This window comes from Populus alba, chromosome 10, assembly GCF_005239225.2.
Source record: "Populus alba chromosome 10, ASM523922v2, whole genome shotgun sequence".
Classification (NCBI taxonomy): Eukaryota; Viridiplantae; Streptophyta; class Magnoliopsida; order Malpighiales; family Salicaceae; genus Populus; species Populus alba.
The window spans coordinates 19,128,877-19,145,788 of NC_133293.1; the positions used below are offsets into that span (position 1 = coordinate 19,128,877).

The 16,912-nt window shown below is 34.3% G+C and overlaps 1 protein-coding gene across 4 annotated transcripts; it reads left to right on the forward strand.

The window, feature by feature from the left end:
- Nucleotides 1–3,416: 3,416 nt before the first annotated feature.
- Nucleotides 3,417–15,800, forward strand: LOC118059753 (uncharacterized). 4 transcript variants are annotated; one of them, XM_073411871.1, is made up of 19 exons: nucleotides 3,417–4,047; nucleotides 5,019–5,098; nucleotides 6,099–6,149; nucleotides 6,783–7,271; nucleotides 7,383–7,644; nucleotides 7,998–8,059; nucleotides 8,520–8,699; nucleotides 9,645–9,696; nucleotides 9,786–10,073; nucleotides 10,228–10,338; nucleotides 10,878–11,069; nucleotides 11,182–11,457; nucleotides 11,811–12,434; nucleotides 12,920–13,434; nucleotides 13,520–13,580; nucleotides 13,690–13,758; nucleotides 14,087–14,739; nucleotides 15,218–15,302; nucleotides 15,349–15,800. In XM_073411871.1, the coding sequence occupies exons 1-17, from the start codon at nucleotides 3,826–3,828 to the stop codon at nucleotides 14,162–14,164; spliced, it is 3,612 nt and encodes a 1,203-aa protein (XP_073267972.1). In that variant the 5' UTR covers nucleotides 3,417–3,825; the 3' UTR covers nucleotides 14,165–14,739; nucleotides 15,218–15,302; nucleotides 15,349–15,800. The 4 variants fall into 4 exon arrangements, with proteins under 4 accessions (XP_073267972.1, XP_073267974.1, XP_073267971.1 ...); XM_073411873.1 differs by having other exon boundaries at nucleotides 15,283–15,302; XM_073411870.1 differs by having other exon boundaries at nucleotides 15,218–15,800.
- The last annotated feature ends 1,112 nt before the right edge of the window (nucleotides 15,801–16,912 follow it).

Here is a 16,912-nt window from a genome sequence, read left to right on the forward strand (position 1 = left end):
ATGATTCCTTTTGCCCTTGAACCAAGGTTGTCCATTTTATTTTGATAGGTGTCTTATTTTTTTAATTGGAATAAAATATTTTAGTTTTGGTGTGTTTCGGCGTGTCGTTTCGGGGTTGTACTGTTTTTATATATATATATATATATATATATATATATATATATATATATATATATATTCAACAAAAATAATTCAAATTCAAGATAAATTAATTATAAATTATGCAATACAAATACAATGCCAAACAAATATAATTTTAAAATTTAAAATATTTCTAAATAGTTAAGATTAAATACATCTTTAACTTAAAGTAATTCAACTTAAACAAAATATCAAAATATTATGAAAGTCAAATATTTTAACAAAAATATTTTAAATATAAAGTTAGGTCAACGTTATCAAGTGGCTAATGGAATCTAAAGTATTCTTTTTTTTTGCTCAAATTCCTATAAAGTATAAACATGAAAAAAAACAACATAAATATAAATCATATATATTAGTGATAAATCTAATTTTAAAAAATTAATATCATTGTTAATGAAAACAGTAACAATAATTTTCAATATTGTTATTAATTTCATTGCTATTGAAAATAGTAATAAAAAAAAAAATTATAATCGGGTGGTTTAATTAATGAAATTGAGCAAGATTCAATGGCTTTTCAAGAGCGGAACGGAACATGTGGAATAAAACCGGAATGTTTCGGGCAGAATTTAGCCGAAAAATCCGGAACGGACCGAGATTTAAAATGAGATGAAATTTATTCTGTTTTGTTCTGTTTTTTGAATTTGTATGAGATGTTTCAGCAATTCCGAACGAAATGGAACGGAATTGACAACCTTACCTTAAATAAGCAATTTTGCGAGAAAGTTTTTTCAACTTTTATATTATTTTAAATTAATTATTTTTATATTATTTGAAAATATTAATATCAAAATAAATTTAAAAATAAATAAATAAAATAAATGTTATTTCAATAAATTTTTAAATGTAAAATATTTAAAAAAAAATTATTACCACAATAATAAATAATAAATGTACTCTAAGAATGTTATTTTCATGGCTGACAGTGTTTTTCTTACAAAATTATTAGTTTTAAATTTTATATATATATTAATATTAAAAATAAAATACAAAAATATTAGTTTGAAGTATTTTAAAATAAAAATAATTAAAAAAACAATTAATATTATCAAACAAAAGCGTTGCATTAGTTCTCGGAGATTTGACAAGTTAATGATTTCAAGTTTCTCATTTGCTAAATTTCTCGATCTCCACGTCAATTAAACACAAATTAATTTGACATAGATTTCATTTTTGTTTTTTACTTGGATTTCTTTTTCTCCTCTCTTCCATCCCACTAAAAAAGGAGTCAAAATATTAATTATTTATAGTCATCGAAACTCCATTTGAAAATCTAAAATCTAAGAAATTAAAAAAAATAACTTTCACCAAAAAATCAAATTACTCATAGGATATGGAGGTTAATATTTTTTTATCACTTAAAAAGTTATTGACTCGTAATATGATGACAAGCTGTCTTCACCAGGTCTGGCAACCATAGCATGTGCCGTATATTTCGCATGACATGTTCGGTATGTTTTAAGCTAGCAAAATTAAAATTTCTTATGAAATATCAGTTACCTACCCGAGCATTTCGTTTGCGCTTGCATGTGTTTATATATATATATATATATATATATATATATATATATATATATATATATATATATATATATATATAAAAGAAGAAAATAGCGAGGGGCATTTTCTGAAAAATAAAAAAAATAGTTGCCGAGTCCAAACTACCTTAAACAACAAGAAAACAAGTAAAAGCTAAGGGAAATTCAAAAAATCAGAAAAATTAAACAGCCATAACAATATCACTTGTTTAAAAATATGGTTGTTGTTGTTTTTTAAAATATTTTTCATTTAAAAAGTATCAAAATAAATTTTTTTTTATTTTTTAAAAATTATTTTTAAAATTAGCGCATTAAAATAATCTAAAAACACTAAAAAATATTAATTTGAAGTAGAAAAAAAAATTTCATATTTTTTTAAAAACACATTTGAAACACAAAAATTAACAGGACTCTAAGGCTACCGACCCACTAAAAATGCTAGAAAATTGACCAATTGTTCGAGACTTAAAAAACTAAAAGTATTCAAATATTATGATAGTTTAACTAGTCAAGTCTTGGGTTTATTTTTTAATGGTTACGAGTTTAAGTTCTCTCAATATTATTAAAGGCTTGCATGATCGTTAGTTTTAGAATTTATAAAATTAATCGGGGTACATAAAAACTAATATAAATACCTATATTGATAAATTTTAGAAATTGATCGACATGGTTTACAGCAGCAATAAACATGGAGTGCATAACTTAAAAGACAACTAATGTAAAGGAACCTTGTGATACTCGAGATACTATATGAACATGGAAGTAGTTGGAATTTGATACCTTGGCTCGTGCTCTATATTAAGCTCTAAAATCTCTTAACTGATATCCGGGTGGAAATAGTAAATACAATGGAAGACCAGATGGGAACATACATGCATGCTAATTCTTTTTATGTAATAATAGTTTTTAGCATTTTAAAATAATTTCTTATAGCATTTTCTTACTTGTATTCCACATGACATCTTAAAATTTCTCCATTTTTATCCATACCAACCTCTCCTCTCATCTACACTAAATATATTCATTGAAGATAATGGAGAAGATTATACAATAATATAGTTTAAGAATAAGAAAGATAAAATAAAATAAATTTTATTAAGTTTTTTTAATATAAAAGATATTTTGATCATCCATATTTTACTGATAATATTCATATTCTAGAGTAAATTAGAAAAACAATTTTAAAATGTATCAAATTGCATAAAATTAGAGTAGTTGTTTTTTCTTGTCCTGTGCTAATTTGTGTTAGTTCTATCTTACTGGTTTGTTTTAACTTAGAAGAAAGGGTTGATGTATATTTTATTTATTTTTGTATTTTAAAAGTATTTTTTAAAAAAATTAAATTTTTTTATTTTTTTCCTTACTTCAAATTAATTTTTTTGTGTATTTAGATCATTTTGATGCGCTAATATTAAAACTGATTTTTAAAAAATAAAAAAAAATTATTTTAATATATTTTTAAATAAAAATTATTTTAAAAAGTAATTATCACCACCTTTACACTTCACCAAAACTTATTTAAGGTTAAATAAAATAAAAAAAGCTCCTTTTTTTCTCTCGTAAATTACGCAGCATGATAACTTGATCTTGTTTTGAAATTATCACTTCTTTTTTTAAAAGACAAAATTAACACCGCATTATTTATTGATTTTGATTTTTCTTTAAAAAATAACCCTCATAAAATAGATTGGATGCTTAATTACACACAATCACTAATCTCCACAACAATTAAACACATAGATTTCATAATTTTTTTGCTGGGGTTTCTCCTCTCCTCTCCTCCGCCCCACTCAAAAAAGTGAAAACAACAAGATTTAGCGCTTGACAGCTAACAATACACACCCCTCATAAAACTACGCATATTCTTACAGCTAATATTACACATCTCCAACGAATTTCCTTTCCAGATTATTATTAAAAATAAATAAATCCAATCCTTCCTCCTCCTTCTAACTTCCATTCCCCATCCTCGCTCCTTTCCCTCTCTCCATTCACTCTCTCACTCAAGCAGAAACGAATGCAGAGAAGAAGAATGCTTCGCTACGGGAGAAGAAGACTCGCTCTTTCAAATTAAATTAAATTAAATTTGAATTTAAATTCTAGTTTCTACCGATAGTCAGTGCACCAATCTCCGTCAATTTCAATGTCGTCTACCTTCAGTCCGTCACGAAACAGTCCTGGCAGCTCCAGGCTACAGCTCCAGCTTGGTGTTGTTTCTAGGCTGAGATCTTCGTCTTTAAAGAAGCCGCCTGAGCCGCTCCGCCGTGCCGTTGCTGATTGTTTGTCCTCCTCCTCCTCTGTTTCCGCCACTTCTCAACATGGAATTTCCTCTGTTACTCTGACTGATGCCCCTAGAACGCTTCGTGTAAGTGCTTGATTTTTATTGGATCTTGAAGTTGTTGATTTCTTATTCGAGTTTTTTTTTTAATTTAATTTTCTATTTTTAGCTGTTAACTTGAGATTTGTGTGTTAAAATGAGGGAATTGGGTTTTTTTAGGCTTAGTGAGTGAAAAGATTGTTACTTTCTTGAGTGAAAAGATTGTTAATTTCTTAAGTGACAAGTGAGAGAAAATGTGCACTTGGTTTTAATTTGGATTTGTTTTGTATTTTCTTTGGAGCCAAACACGGTATTCATGTGCAAAGTGGGATTCTTAAGAGAAAATTGGGTTGCATTTGCGTGCATTTAGTTTTTTGTTTGGAGAGGGAGTGGTAAATTTGGCGTATTCTAATTTCAGTAATTTTGTGTGGCTGACTTTATGAAAAAAGCTGCCATTTGTTGTACCTTTTTCCATATTTGTTAGCTTTCGATTGCTACTCTACTAAAGTGTTGCCTCTTGTGGTATTTGACAATTGATGGTGCTTGAATTATTTATCGCTTTTTGTAGTTTCAAGTAACTTTTAGTGTCAGTTGGATCGGATTCATTGACAGTTGCTGGGTGTTTTATTTAGTGTCCAATGAAAAACATTCATTGGTAGGTTGTTTCTAACCTGAATGCATTTGATCTTCACATTAGACTTACCTTTGTTGAAATCCCATGAAGAATCAGAGAAAGAAAAGGGAATTGCAAAACCATATAACTGAAATTTATTTCAAGTGACTCTTTTGATTTGATCATTGTTTCTGCAGCCCAGATGGAGCCTTAGATGTACCATCTTTTCTTATACATTTATATCTGCCATTTATTAATATCCATAATTAGATTTTCAAAGCACTTCCTTTACCTTGTTTTGTCCCTCATGGCACTCTTCTTAAGAATAATTCATCACAGTTGGCCATCAGGCTTGATGTACATGGGATGCAGTTTTGAATTTACAACCTTAATGAACAAATTGCAGGATTATCTGGCAGCCCCTACAACTACCGACCTGGCTTATGGTGTAATTCTAGAACATACAATTGCAGAGAGGGAACGCAGGTAAGTGTGTCATTTCTTTTTATTTCACAGTGTACGTTCTCAACTTATTTTCTTCTGCTTTGCACATAGAAATGAGTGACATGGCATCCTATTCTCTTTTCATGCATTAGATGGAATTAGAGAAACAGGAATGGTAAATATCTTGTGAGAAAGAAATGAAATTGATGTGCTGTCCTGTGTGTATAAATACGAGTAAGGGATGATCAGGTGCATACATTAAGGAGATTTTTGGCATGGAAGCATTTTTGGGGGTCAAGGAGAGGGGAGGGGGGAGAACAGTAAGCTTTCAACTTTACAGTTGGTTGCACCTATTGCATTGAACTATCTTGATTTTTATCACTCTGTTTTCTATAAATGGAAAAAAAGGTCTACAGGGAAAATAGCATGAGAAGGAAGACATCCAACCTAAAATAAACTCGCGATAAGCAACTCAAGTCTCTGCATGATAAGCTCCACGCCCTCAAAATTGTTGCAACCTCACATACCAGATTGTCCATGTCCCTGTAAATGCCAAATGTAAAATGTTGTGATCATCTGTTCTTCAAGTGAAGCACTCTGAAATGAGTTGACCTTATTGACAGTATTATTTTCAACTTGCCTCTTCCTTTTAAGGCTTTTCTCTTTCACTAAATGAATGTGCGAAAGCAACCATCAGTTTAGGAATATTGCGGAACTTACATCATTGACTGCAAGTTTCCATGTTATTGAGATTTCATTTTCAATACGTTAAGACTATGATACTTCTTCAATTTGGTATATTTAACTCCACACAAGGATAGATAACTGTTCGTCATGGTTGTGTTCTCAATTTAGTTATACCATGCTGCTGAATATTTGATGCAAATTTGTGCATTATTTTTTTCTACTTAATGAGCTGAGTTGTTTCCTGATAAAAACTTCTGTCTTTATTTCTTCTCTTTTGCTTTGAGCATATTTTGTAGCATGGTATCTGTTGTAATCTCAAGTCTTTTACCACTAACATGGCTTTAATTCATACCAGTCCAGCAGTAGTTGGAAGATGTGTGGCACTTTTGAAGCGACACCTTCTACGGTATGTTGTGCGTGCACAGAGTTGTTTTATTAGCTTGTTGTGTGTAGAATAGATAGTCACCTTTAACATGCAGTCTTTCATATTTGTGCCATTGCTGGTGATATGAGAGTATCTTGTTCTTCTTTATGTTATTTTTCTTCCTTTAGTTACAACTAAAGAAGACATTAGGGGCACTATGCTCTGTGGTGCATAAGCTCGTGAATTTTTTCCATCTAGTCAATCTCAAAATATAAGTGCACTCGCTGGTTTATAACAAAGATTTTAGAGAGAAATCACTGGTGATTGAAGTGCTTCTCTCCCACATCTGCCCTAGAATTTATTCAAACACGTGGAGTTTTGGGTTTTCCTTTCAATGATTCCCTGCCACTACCACCCCCCTGGCTGCTTGTCAGACTAGTGAATCTTAATGATCTGCATTCTAGTCAACTCTTTTAAATTTGGGAAGAAGTATTTTTTTTTTTTTTGTCAATTATATTGTTAATACATAATTGGATTTAGGCCAGAATGCATGTCCCTATCGGGCACATCTGATAGGAATGTGTTTTCTCTGCCACATATGTGCCCTTTTATGAAGTAGTCAGCTCTGTTAGATTCTATGATTAGTTTATGATATTTTTTTTTCTTTTGCCACAGATATAAACCAAGAGAGGAGACATTATTTCAGATTGATCGGTTTTGTGTGAGCTTAATTGCTGAGTGTGATCTTAGCCTAAAACGAAGATCGTTAACGTGGTCTGGATCTCCAAATCAACAATCTGTTTCATCAACATCTACAATTTATTCACCTTCTCCTCCTGTGTACTTTTTTGCTTCTGGAGCTCTTGTAAAGTCATTAAATTATGTGCGTTCCCTTGTGGGTCAACATATTCCAAAGGGACCTTTCCAGCCTCCCTCTGTGTCAAGGCAGCTTCCAACTCTATCATCTTTGTTGAGTAGATCTTTTGATTTCCAATTAAGCCCTGCAAGTGGGGGGGAATCCTCAGAGAAGAAAGACACTACTACTTTACCTGTTTCAAACTTATCAAATGTTGAAAATGTTGAGATGGCAGAGGATCTTGATTACATTGCGGTTGATGTTTTGCAGTGGCGTTGGGTTGGGGGACCATTTCTATCAACTGAGAGGTAACCAACTTTTGTGTGTACTGTTTTCTCGGCTATTTGGTTGAATTTTGGGGATGTCTCGTATTCTGTTGCTTTAGGCATTGGTTGAATGTGTGCTATTTGGTAATGCAGTGATCGTCCTGTGGATCTCCATGATGTGAGCATATGCAAATTCCTAGAATTAGGTGCTGCAGCTCTACTTGTAGGAGACATGGAAGCTAAAATGCAGGGTCAGCCTTGGAAATATTTTGGAACATCTGATATGCCTTATCTTGATCAATTGTTGCAGCCTTCATCAGCCACAACAATTACCAATTCAACCTCAGCTCGTCCCCACCTGAGAGCAATAACAGCATCTAAGCGCAGTAAAGCAGGACCTCGACAAATCTGGCATGTTCTTCTTACTCAAATTATTGCTTTGTCAGGCTAGGAGAATTTTGTTCCAATTAAGATTAGTTTTTCCTTTGCATGTAAACTCATTTTATCTTTATACATATACTAGTGACTTTTGTGCTATGGAAAAGTTGCGTGATAAAGGTTGCCAAGTTGTTCATGTGATTGTAAAGTAACTTGTGCTCTAATTTGGGGAGTAGGGTGGTTGTTCATCATTTAGTTTTGATCAAACTTTATACCACTTCCTCTTGCTGTTTTTTTTTTTTTACAATGGTGTAGATGATGATATAAACATAACTTTGGTATGAAAATGCTGATTATACTTCTGAACAAATTGATTCTTGTTGCAGGGAGGACTCTCCTGTGAGTACGTTTCGCCCACGTGCTCGACCGCTCTTCCAATATCGTCACTACAGGTACAAAAGGACAGATCCTCTCTGTTATGGTTCCAGTGTTCTCTTCACATCTAGATAACCTGGTCTCGGTTTTTGTATTTGACTTTATACGGATATGTATTTGCGACAGGAATCGCTTTTGCTTCCCTTGTTATGACATAACCTTTATCAGCATTTTCCATAATTACATGAAATGTCCTTTTTTTTGTTGTTGTTTCTAATCCTATGCCTTTCTAACCTTGCCCTTATTATAAGCAGTCGTATTACCACATTTTTCATAAATGCATAGTGTTCTTTTGAAGTTGAATCTTGAAATTCAACTAGCATCTTTATCTTTTTGGTGTTAAATTAATAGTTCTCTGCTGGTGGCTTCATTTTCCTGTTTTGGATTTTAATACCCAAGTTCCTTTTCTGTTATGAGTTCAGGGTATTTTATTTGATCACTCTCCTTTCTCATCCTTTTCTTCTTAATTGTTATCAGTGAACAACAACCTTTACGATTAAACCCAGCTGAGGTATGTGAGGTCATTGCTGCAGTTAGCTCAGAGACGTATTCTTCTAGTGCCAATCATTTGACTATATCATCTAGATTAAGTAATAACAGTGGAAAGCCCTCAATGGATGTGGCTGTGAGTGTTCTTATTAAACTTGTCATTGACATGTAAGTTTTAAGTTTTAATTCATTTATGATTTATTAGCTTGCATGGTTTTTTTTCCTTGTATATTCGATGCTCAACCTGGCACTTCATCCTTTGCTATCTATCTGCACACACATACTAACTTATGCACCGTACATGATTAATTAATGCAGTCATATGTTACATATCCTATTCAGATTATTGTCATCTACATGAAAGGGGGGGGGGAGCTTTGCAATGGTGACTATATGTTATTATAATTGCACTGGAAATAATCATATATTAGCGGCTTTTGTGATTCTATGCTGAGAACTGAGTTACCTAGAATATGTACTTCTGTGAAATGCAATATTGCTGGGGAGGAAAGCAGGTACTGGAAGTTAATGCCATTAGATGAGCTAAGAAACAGGAAATTTTTTAGCTCAGTGAGATCATGATATTAGAATGGAATTGTTTCAACTATGAACCGTTGATAAAAAAAATGTGATTTATAATTGCAAAATTCTTTTGGAGCAAAGTTAATCTTCAAATTGAGCGCTTCAGTTGGATAACTTGTCATTGTAAATGGTGCAAAATTTGATTTTTCCAATAATGTGCTTTATGCTTAGTTAACATGGACATCTTTTTTTTTTTTTTTAACTCTTGATCCATTGTAGTTTTGGAGATAGAAGTTGTAACAAAAATTGTATGAAATCTGTCAAAGCAAATTAAAACAATTAAATTTGATCAAGCATTTCTTGCAGTTAAATTGACTTAAACATAACTTTTCTTGAGCCAAGAATACGGCAAACAGAAGCAAATGTTTCATAAAAAGTTACCATGAGTCCTCTGATGCCAGGTTGAGCTGTGCTTGGATTTTTCAACCACTTATTTAATTTGGCCTGGGGTTCCTTTAATGTATTTTTTTAAGAAAGAGTTTTGTCATGATCATGAACTGCTTATAGAAGGTCACTTGATTTTTTTTGTAGGTATGTTCTGGACTCTGGGACAGCTGCTCCTCTCACTCTGTCAATGCTTGAGGTGCTGCATGGATAAAATATTGATTCCTTTTATTTTGATAACATGGTGGAAGCTTCTGATTTTTTATTTGTTTTGAATTTGCCTTTCAGGAAATGCTTAATTCTTCAAAAGCTGCTTGTAGGGTCCGTGCCTTTGATTTAATTCTGAACCTCGGGGTTCATGCTCATTTGTTGGAACCAATGTTGATCAATGATACTTCTACTGCAATTGAAGAAGAGTATTCACAAGAATCATTTTGTGACTGTGAAGAACAACTTCCAACACAGGGGAACCAGAAAGCCAATTCTGTTGACAAGCTGGGCACTTCATCAGCAATTGATAACTTTGAGTCATGGATTTTAAATATTTTATACGAGATACTTCTTCTTCTTGTCCAGGTAAGGTTCCATTTGGAATCATGTTTTTGGTTAATTGATGTACTCACTTTTATTCATCTTTATGTAAAGTAGAGGTAATGTCTTGGATTTTTGTATTCCCTTGTTGACTTTGTATGATGCTTTCCTATCTTATGCCTTGAATTTGTTTTGTCAGACAGAGGAGAAGGAACAATCTGTTTGGGCCTCTGCTTTAAGCTGTTTGCTTTATTTTGTATGTGATAGAGGCAAAATCTTGAGAAACCGATTAGAAGGCCTTGACATAAGGGTAAGCTTGTATTTCTTTTCTTGCTTGACTACTTCAGGTTACTATCATGAAAATGCAACTTTCTTACCTTCCCTCTCCAGTTAAGTTTGTCTATTTTTATTGCAACAATTGCATATTGGCTTCAAAGAAGGAATCCTCCAAACTTTCCTACCCCATGCTACTGTCATGAGAATGGATTTTTCTTATTCTTCTTCTTATTATCTGCTTCGACCAGCTAATACCTTTGTCTCTGTTTATTGCTTCTGTAGTCATGTTCATATTTGTTTTTTTGTTGGATGGTGAATTGCAACCTGACTTATAAATAGTTTAAAATAAAGATAAATTAGGGGGACTGAATATTTTCATGTCTTGTTTAACTTCATAAGCTGTTAGGTCCACCTTTTTAGTGAAGTTTTATGGCTTGATGTAGATTCCTCTTTTTATGGCATGCTGCAACAATATGTAGTTGTCCTATCTAGTGTTCGAAACTCCTAATTAATATTGTGCTTAGCTAAACATCTTCAGGAGTTTGATTGATAAATTTTAATGTCCATGCTCAGGTCATTAAAGCCTTAATAGAGACTAGCAGGAAGAATTCTTGGGCAGAATTGGTTCATAGCAAGCTCATTTGCATGTTAACAAATATGTTTTATCAAGTTTCTGATGGTTCTATGATGTTTGTCTCAACGAACCCGGTGTTTCTCATAGACCAGCTTGACCTGATTGGGGGAATTGAGTTTATTTTCTATGAGGTATGCAAATCATCTATCCTTTTGCTGATATAAACTGTAGGCATTTAGTAGTTATAATGAATCCTATTGCACCTTTTACGCCTTGACCCATATCCTTTGTTATGTTTTGCAGTATTCTCTGGCCAACTCGAGAGAAGAGAGGAGAAATCTATACTTGATTCTTTTTGAATACGTGTTGCATCAAATAAATGAAGCTTGCATAGCTGCTGGGCTGTCTGAATATGGTGACAATGAGATTCAACCTATTGCAACTCTCCTCGCTCTTGCTAATGCACCTGAAGCTCTTTATATGTCTGTTAAGTTGGGTGTTGAAGGCATTGGGGAGCTTCTGAGAAGATCAATTTCTTCTGCATTATCTAGATATCCCAACAATGAACGACTGAATCTGGTAAGCCGAGGATAGAATATATATATATATTTCTGCTACATTATCTAGATATTCGATGCCTAGCTTTTGGCAATGCTACTATGCAGTGCTGGTTTTGGATTGGTGCAGATGTGCACACTCATGCTTACACATGAACAGGCACATCTTGAGCTTTGTATAACATAATTTATGCTCATCACATTAAATTGCATAGCATTTATCCTTGTTCATTTCAGTGGTTTTGGTATGTAATTGCTGATATATATTGCATCAGTTCATAGACTTTATAGGCACATGTATCTTTCCATGACATACTGTTCAATTACAGTGTGTTTATTATCGGCTTCTTTCTGATTCTAATTTGTTTCTTCCAGCTCTTGGAGAATATAGCAGAGAAATTTAATGCAATAATCAGTTCCTTTACTCATTTGGACAAAGAGTTCTCTCATCTGATTGAAATAACTCAATCTTACAAGTTTCTGGAAAGTTTAGAGAGTGCAATTCTAACAAATGGTGTCAGCATGAAAGCAAAACTATCTTGGGCCACTTTGCATTCTCTTCTTCACTCAGAAAGGATTGCTTACCGTCGGAATGGCTATACCTGGTTGGGTGATTTGCTTATTGCTGAAATTACCGAGGGAAGTAATGTAAATGTATGGTTAAATGTCAAAGAATTGCAGGGTAAAATTGCCTATGCTGGTGTACATGATTCTTCAGTTTCGTCAGATGTTCCTTTGTCAATTTGGCTTATGTGTGGTCTTTTGAAGTCCAAACATAATATCATCAGATGGGGCTTCCTGTTTGTTCTAGAGAGACTTCTCATGCGCTGCAAATTTTTGTTAGACGAGAATGAAATGCAATCCTCAAGGAGCAATGATGCCAGTCAGGAGCATGCAGATAGTCGACTTGATAAAGCAAATGCTGTGATAGACATTATGAGCAGTGCTCTATCCTTGGTGGCTCAAATAAATGAAACAGATCGCATCAACATTTTGAAGGTAATTTGTTGATCAACTAGTACAGCAATTAACCAACCTAAATAGCTTTGTGATACCAGGGACAATGGCAAAAAGGAAGAAGAAATGATCGGCCTGATATATTTCTCATCGTTTTTCTTCTTAGAATAATTTGACTGGATAGCTGGCATTGCTACCAATTTGTTTTGCCTTGGATGCCCTGGAGATTAATACGTTGCATCTTCCCTTGTATTCAAAGGTTTCTGAAAAGTTAAAGAATGCACTGGTACCAGTATCCTGGAATTAAAAAAAGTAAAAAAAAAGATGCAATATAATAAAATGTTTTCTATTTACATTCTGGTCTTCTCTTCGGGAAGCAACTAGGTTCTTCTGTTTAATTGACTTGGTTGCTGGAACTAAACTGATTACATCTGCTTTTTTGATCTTTCAATTCATAATATGTACCACATTGAAATTCTCCTATAAGATTTATTTTCCACTAATGTTCCATTGGTGTTTCTAAGCAGATGTGTGATATATTATTCTCTCAACTGTGCCTGAAAGTTCTCCCTGCAACTGCAATCCCAAATGGTGAAGGAATGCAAAAAAGTAAAGTTAATGGTGGAGCGGATGAAAATAAAAAATTTGATGCTGGTGGGCGCATCTCTCAATTAGAAAAAATTGATGACTTTCGCTGGAATGAATTCATGGAAAAAGCTGATAGCAGATCCAGCTACAGCATTAATAGTTCTCTCATGTGCAATACAACATCAATGACAGCACTGCTTCTCCAAGGACAGGCTATTGTTCCTATGCAATTAGTTGCACGTGTTCCTGCTGCGTTGTTTTATTGGCCACTTATTCAGCTAGCTGGTGCAGCAACAGACAATATTGCTTTGGGTGTTGCTGTTGGAAGCAAAGGAAGAGGAAACCTTCCTGGTGCAGCGTCAGATATTAGGGCAACTCTTCTGTTGCTTCTAATCGGTAAATGCACGGCAGATCCTTTTGCTTTCCAAGAAGTCGGTGGAGAGGAATTTTTTAGGTGATTCATTTCTCTACTTCCTACTATGATTTGCTGTGCCATTGTTTAAATTGTGCTGACACTTTTGGCTCTTTGTTTCTGGCAGGGAACTTTTAGATGATACAGATTCAAGGGTAGCATATTACTCTTCAGCTTTTCTTTTAAAGGCAAGATGCTGTCATTCCTCGACTAGAAAACTTGAATTGTTTATTATTATTATTATTATTATTATTGTTAGTTGAATTTTGCTGACTCCTTCAAATCTGGATTTTTCAGAGAATGATGACAGAAAAACCTGATGAGTACAAGCACATGCTTCAGAATCTCATCTTTAAAGCACAGCAGGTAAAGCGTTATTTTTGCTTTCAATAATACAATTTTAAGTTTGGAATGCTCACCATATGGGAAGAGTTGTTAATATGTGAAAATGAACCCATGAATGTTTGTCTCAGAATATTATCAGTTGGGAATGCCAATATGGTAGGCTGATTTGGGGATAGGATGTATGAGAGGAGACCATTGTATGACCTGTTTGTGTTTGAAGTATTGACATAGAATATTGACAAGTTCTCATAAAGTTTCTTCATGACTAGTTCTGTTGTATTCCAGTTGCTCTAATCATGAAATAGCAGGGGTCAAACATCACTTGTGTGCTTGCTTTTGTTTTATGCAGAGCAACAATGAGAAGCTGTTGGAAAATCCATACCTTCAGATGCGTGGCCTGCTTCAACTCTCAAATGATGGGCTGTAACATAATGACTCCTGGAGACACTGCAATGATGAGTCATTTGAAATTCTTCACTCTCGTCACCCATGATCTTTCACTCACCCGGCGACATTTGACAAAGTCTTGAAGATCCATAATTGGATTATGCCTGATGTGTTTAGGCATGCAATAACACAAGTTGGTATCTGCTATATGGAAGTACTTCAACCTGGCAAAATATTTGATTGAATTGGAGTATGAGGTCTCTAGACCCTCCTCCACCATTTACCAGTGAAATAAGAAAAAGGCTCTGGACACAAGATGAACTGAGAGATTGGAGAAGCTGAGAAATTTCTGTGGACTACATATGTTCCAAGATCAGCTGCCTCTTCAATTGTTGCATCAAGATGCCTAAGATAATTGTGTGTTGACCAGACAGAATTTTCAACTGGTGTACCGAGTTTGAAATATATCTGAAGTTTTGAACTGGCACGGACACTAAACGACTGGCCAGATTAAAAGATTTTCAGGAATTTTTTTGGAGTAACCTATTCAACAATTCCAGTCATTGGTTTTTTCCACTAAATCTAACAGAGTTCAGAGATTTAAAATATAATCAGGTATTGTCCTCCGTCCTTAATTGTTATCCTTAATTGTTATCGTTATGTGTATTTTTCACTTGTTTATTTTGCTTCTGAACACCACCTCTCCATCTTTGCATGTGATGAAACCTTAAAAGTTGTTTATAGGTTCACATTCAAGGGCCATTGTCAGATGTAATCGTAACTGTTTTGGACTTGAAACCAAGATTTTTGTGGTCGAAGCTCTAAACCAATCACTTTCTGCAAACATTTTGAAAGATACACTATTTTCTGTGTTTCCTAACTGGCCTTGCTTTGGCAGTGGCACAGTAACTCAGTAATGACCTTTTTTTTTGTTTTTATATTCAAACTTGTAATCTTGATAGATGCTTAACAACTTGAACGAAACTTGCACGATTTCTGCCATGGAATTTTTAAGTTCAAGAGAGAGTTCATCTGTGCTGCCATGTTGTCATTTACCTGTACTAACGAATGAATCCTTTTCATGTGGATGCAGTTATTTTGTGCGCACTGTTTAGAGAAGGCTTTCAGGCAGCTTAGTCAATCTTTTCTTTTTTACAGAATCATTGAATTGAATCCAGGCTTCTTTTATTTTATTTGCATACCCGAGGGCAGTGTTGAATCCAGGCTTCCTTTTTTACACAGCCATCATTCTTAATATAAACCTCGGAGTTCGTTTTTAACTCAAAAGGAGGCTATCAATTTTGTCGTGACAAGACCCTGAATTATGTTCGCTCAGTGACCAGGACCTGTAGGTGCTAGCTGACCTGGATCCAAGGCTCTCCAGCTGTCTTGTTTAGGAAATGTAATTTAGGCCGTCTTCAGAGTGGCCCTTTTTTTCTTTTGGGCCTGTGTTGTTTCTTACTCTCTCTTTTTTTTTTCTTTTTTCGTTGTAAAGATGTAATTTTTCATCGTTTTTGGTGCACCTCCTCCAACTTGGTGTGATTCTTTGTATAATTGCTGCTGAGAATTTTCTTTTACCGAGTTTGGAGCGTGCAAGCTGATTTAAATAAAAGTGTCAGCTGGTACCTTATTTAAATTGCAAGCGAATATCCCAGGCCAGTCAGTGAGATTACTTTAATTTCATGGCGCTTCAAAGTGTTATCTGTCCAAGTCAGAATCTAGTGCTTCTGCAGTTAGCTTCTCGACACGGCGTCTCACCTGCCCCAGCCCCAGCCCCTGGCAAATTCTTGAATTCTGCCGCGGCCCCCTGCCGCCAGCACCACCGTAATGGCCCCTTACCCTAGCCCCAATTCTTTCGTGAACAATTATCATATGAAATAACAGTAACAATAAATGGGATTTTCCTAAACCCTATAATGAATTTTATTTCCTCTTTTTTTCTACCCTTTCCAATCAGTCACCATGAGATGTAATGTTGCATTATTCTAATCACGTGATGGATTATGTCTCTGTTTTGCGTCAAATCCATTTACGCGAACATTGCTATTGCAAGTACATCATGCCAATGGCTAGCACCTCTAAACTTTCTTTTTTCTCCCCTAATGGAAGAAAGAAAGTTTAACGAGTAGACGAAAGTTTCCTAAAGTCTCATCATGAAGCAGCAACTCATGCATGCAACAGCATGGAACTCTAGTGATCGGAAAATAGAGTAAAAGGGCTTTTCCAGAAGGGAGATGCGCAGGCTTTCAAGACAGAGATGCGCTGCTCCATGTGGAAAACGGCTTTTCCAGAAAAAAAATCCCTTCCCGGCTAGCGGGACTCCACGTCTGGGTCTTATTCCATCTCAAACTCGGATTAGGGACCTATTTGTAAGAATTTTAATATATTCCAATGCAATTATTTCAGTGTTAATAATTATATTACATTTCCATTTAAAAAAAAATAAAGCGAGTCCCATGAAATTAATTATCTTGTTATTTAGTAACTAAAACATAAAAACCTTTTTGCTTATATGTAAATTCACCAATATTTTTAATTTTACATGATAATTGTCCGGAAAATCCATGCCTTCATATGCGTGGTCTGCTTCAACTCTCAAATGATGGGCTGTAATGTAATGACTCTTGGAGACACCGCAATGATGAGCCATTTAAAGTTCTTCACTCTCGTCACCCGTGATCTTTCACACATCCGGGGACGTTTGACGAAGCCTTGAAGATCCATAATTGGATTATGCCATGTTTTAGGGTGTATTTGTTTATCTTTAATTTTTGTGATTGTGGTGTAA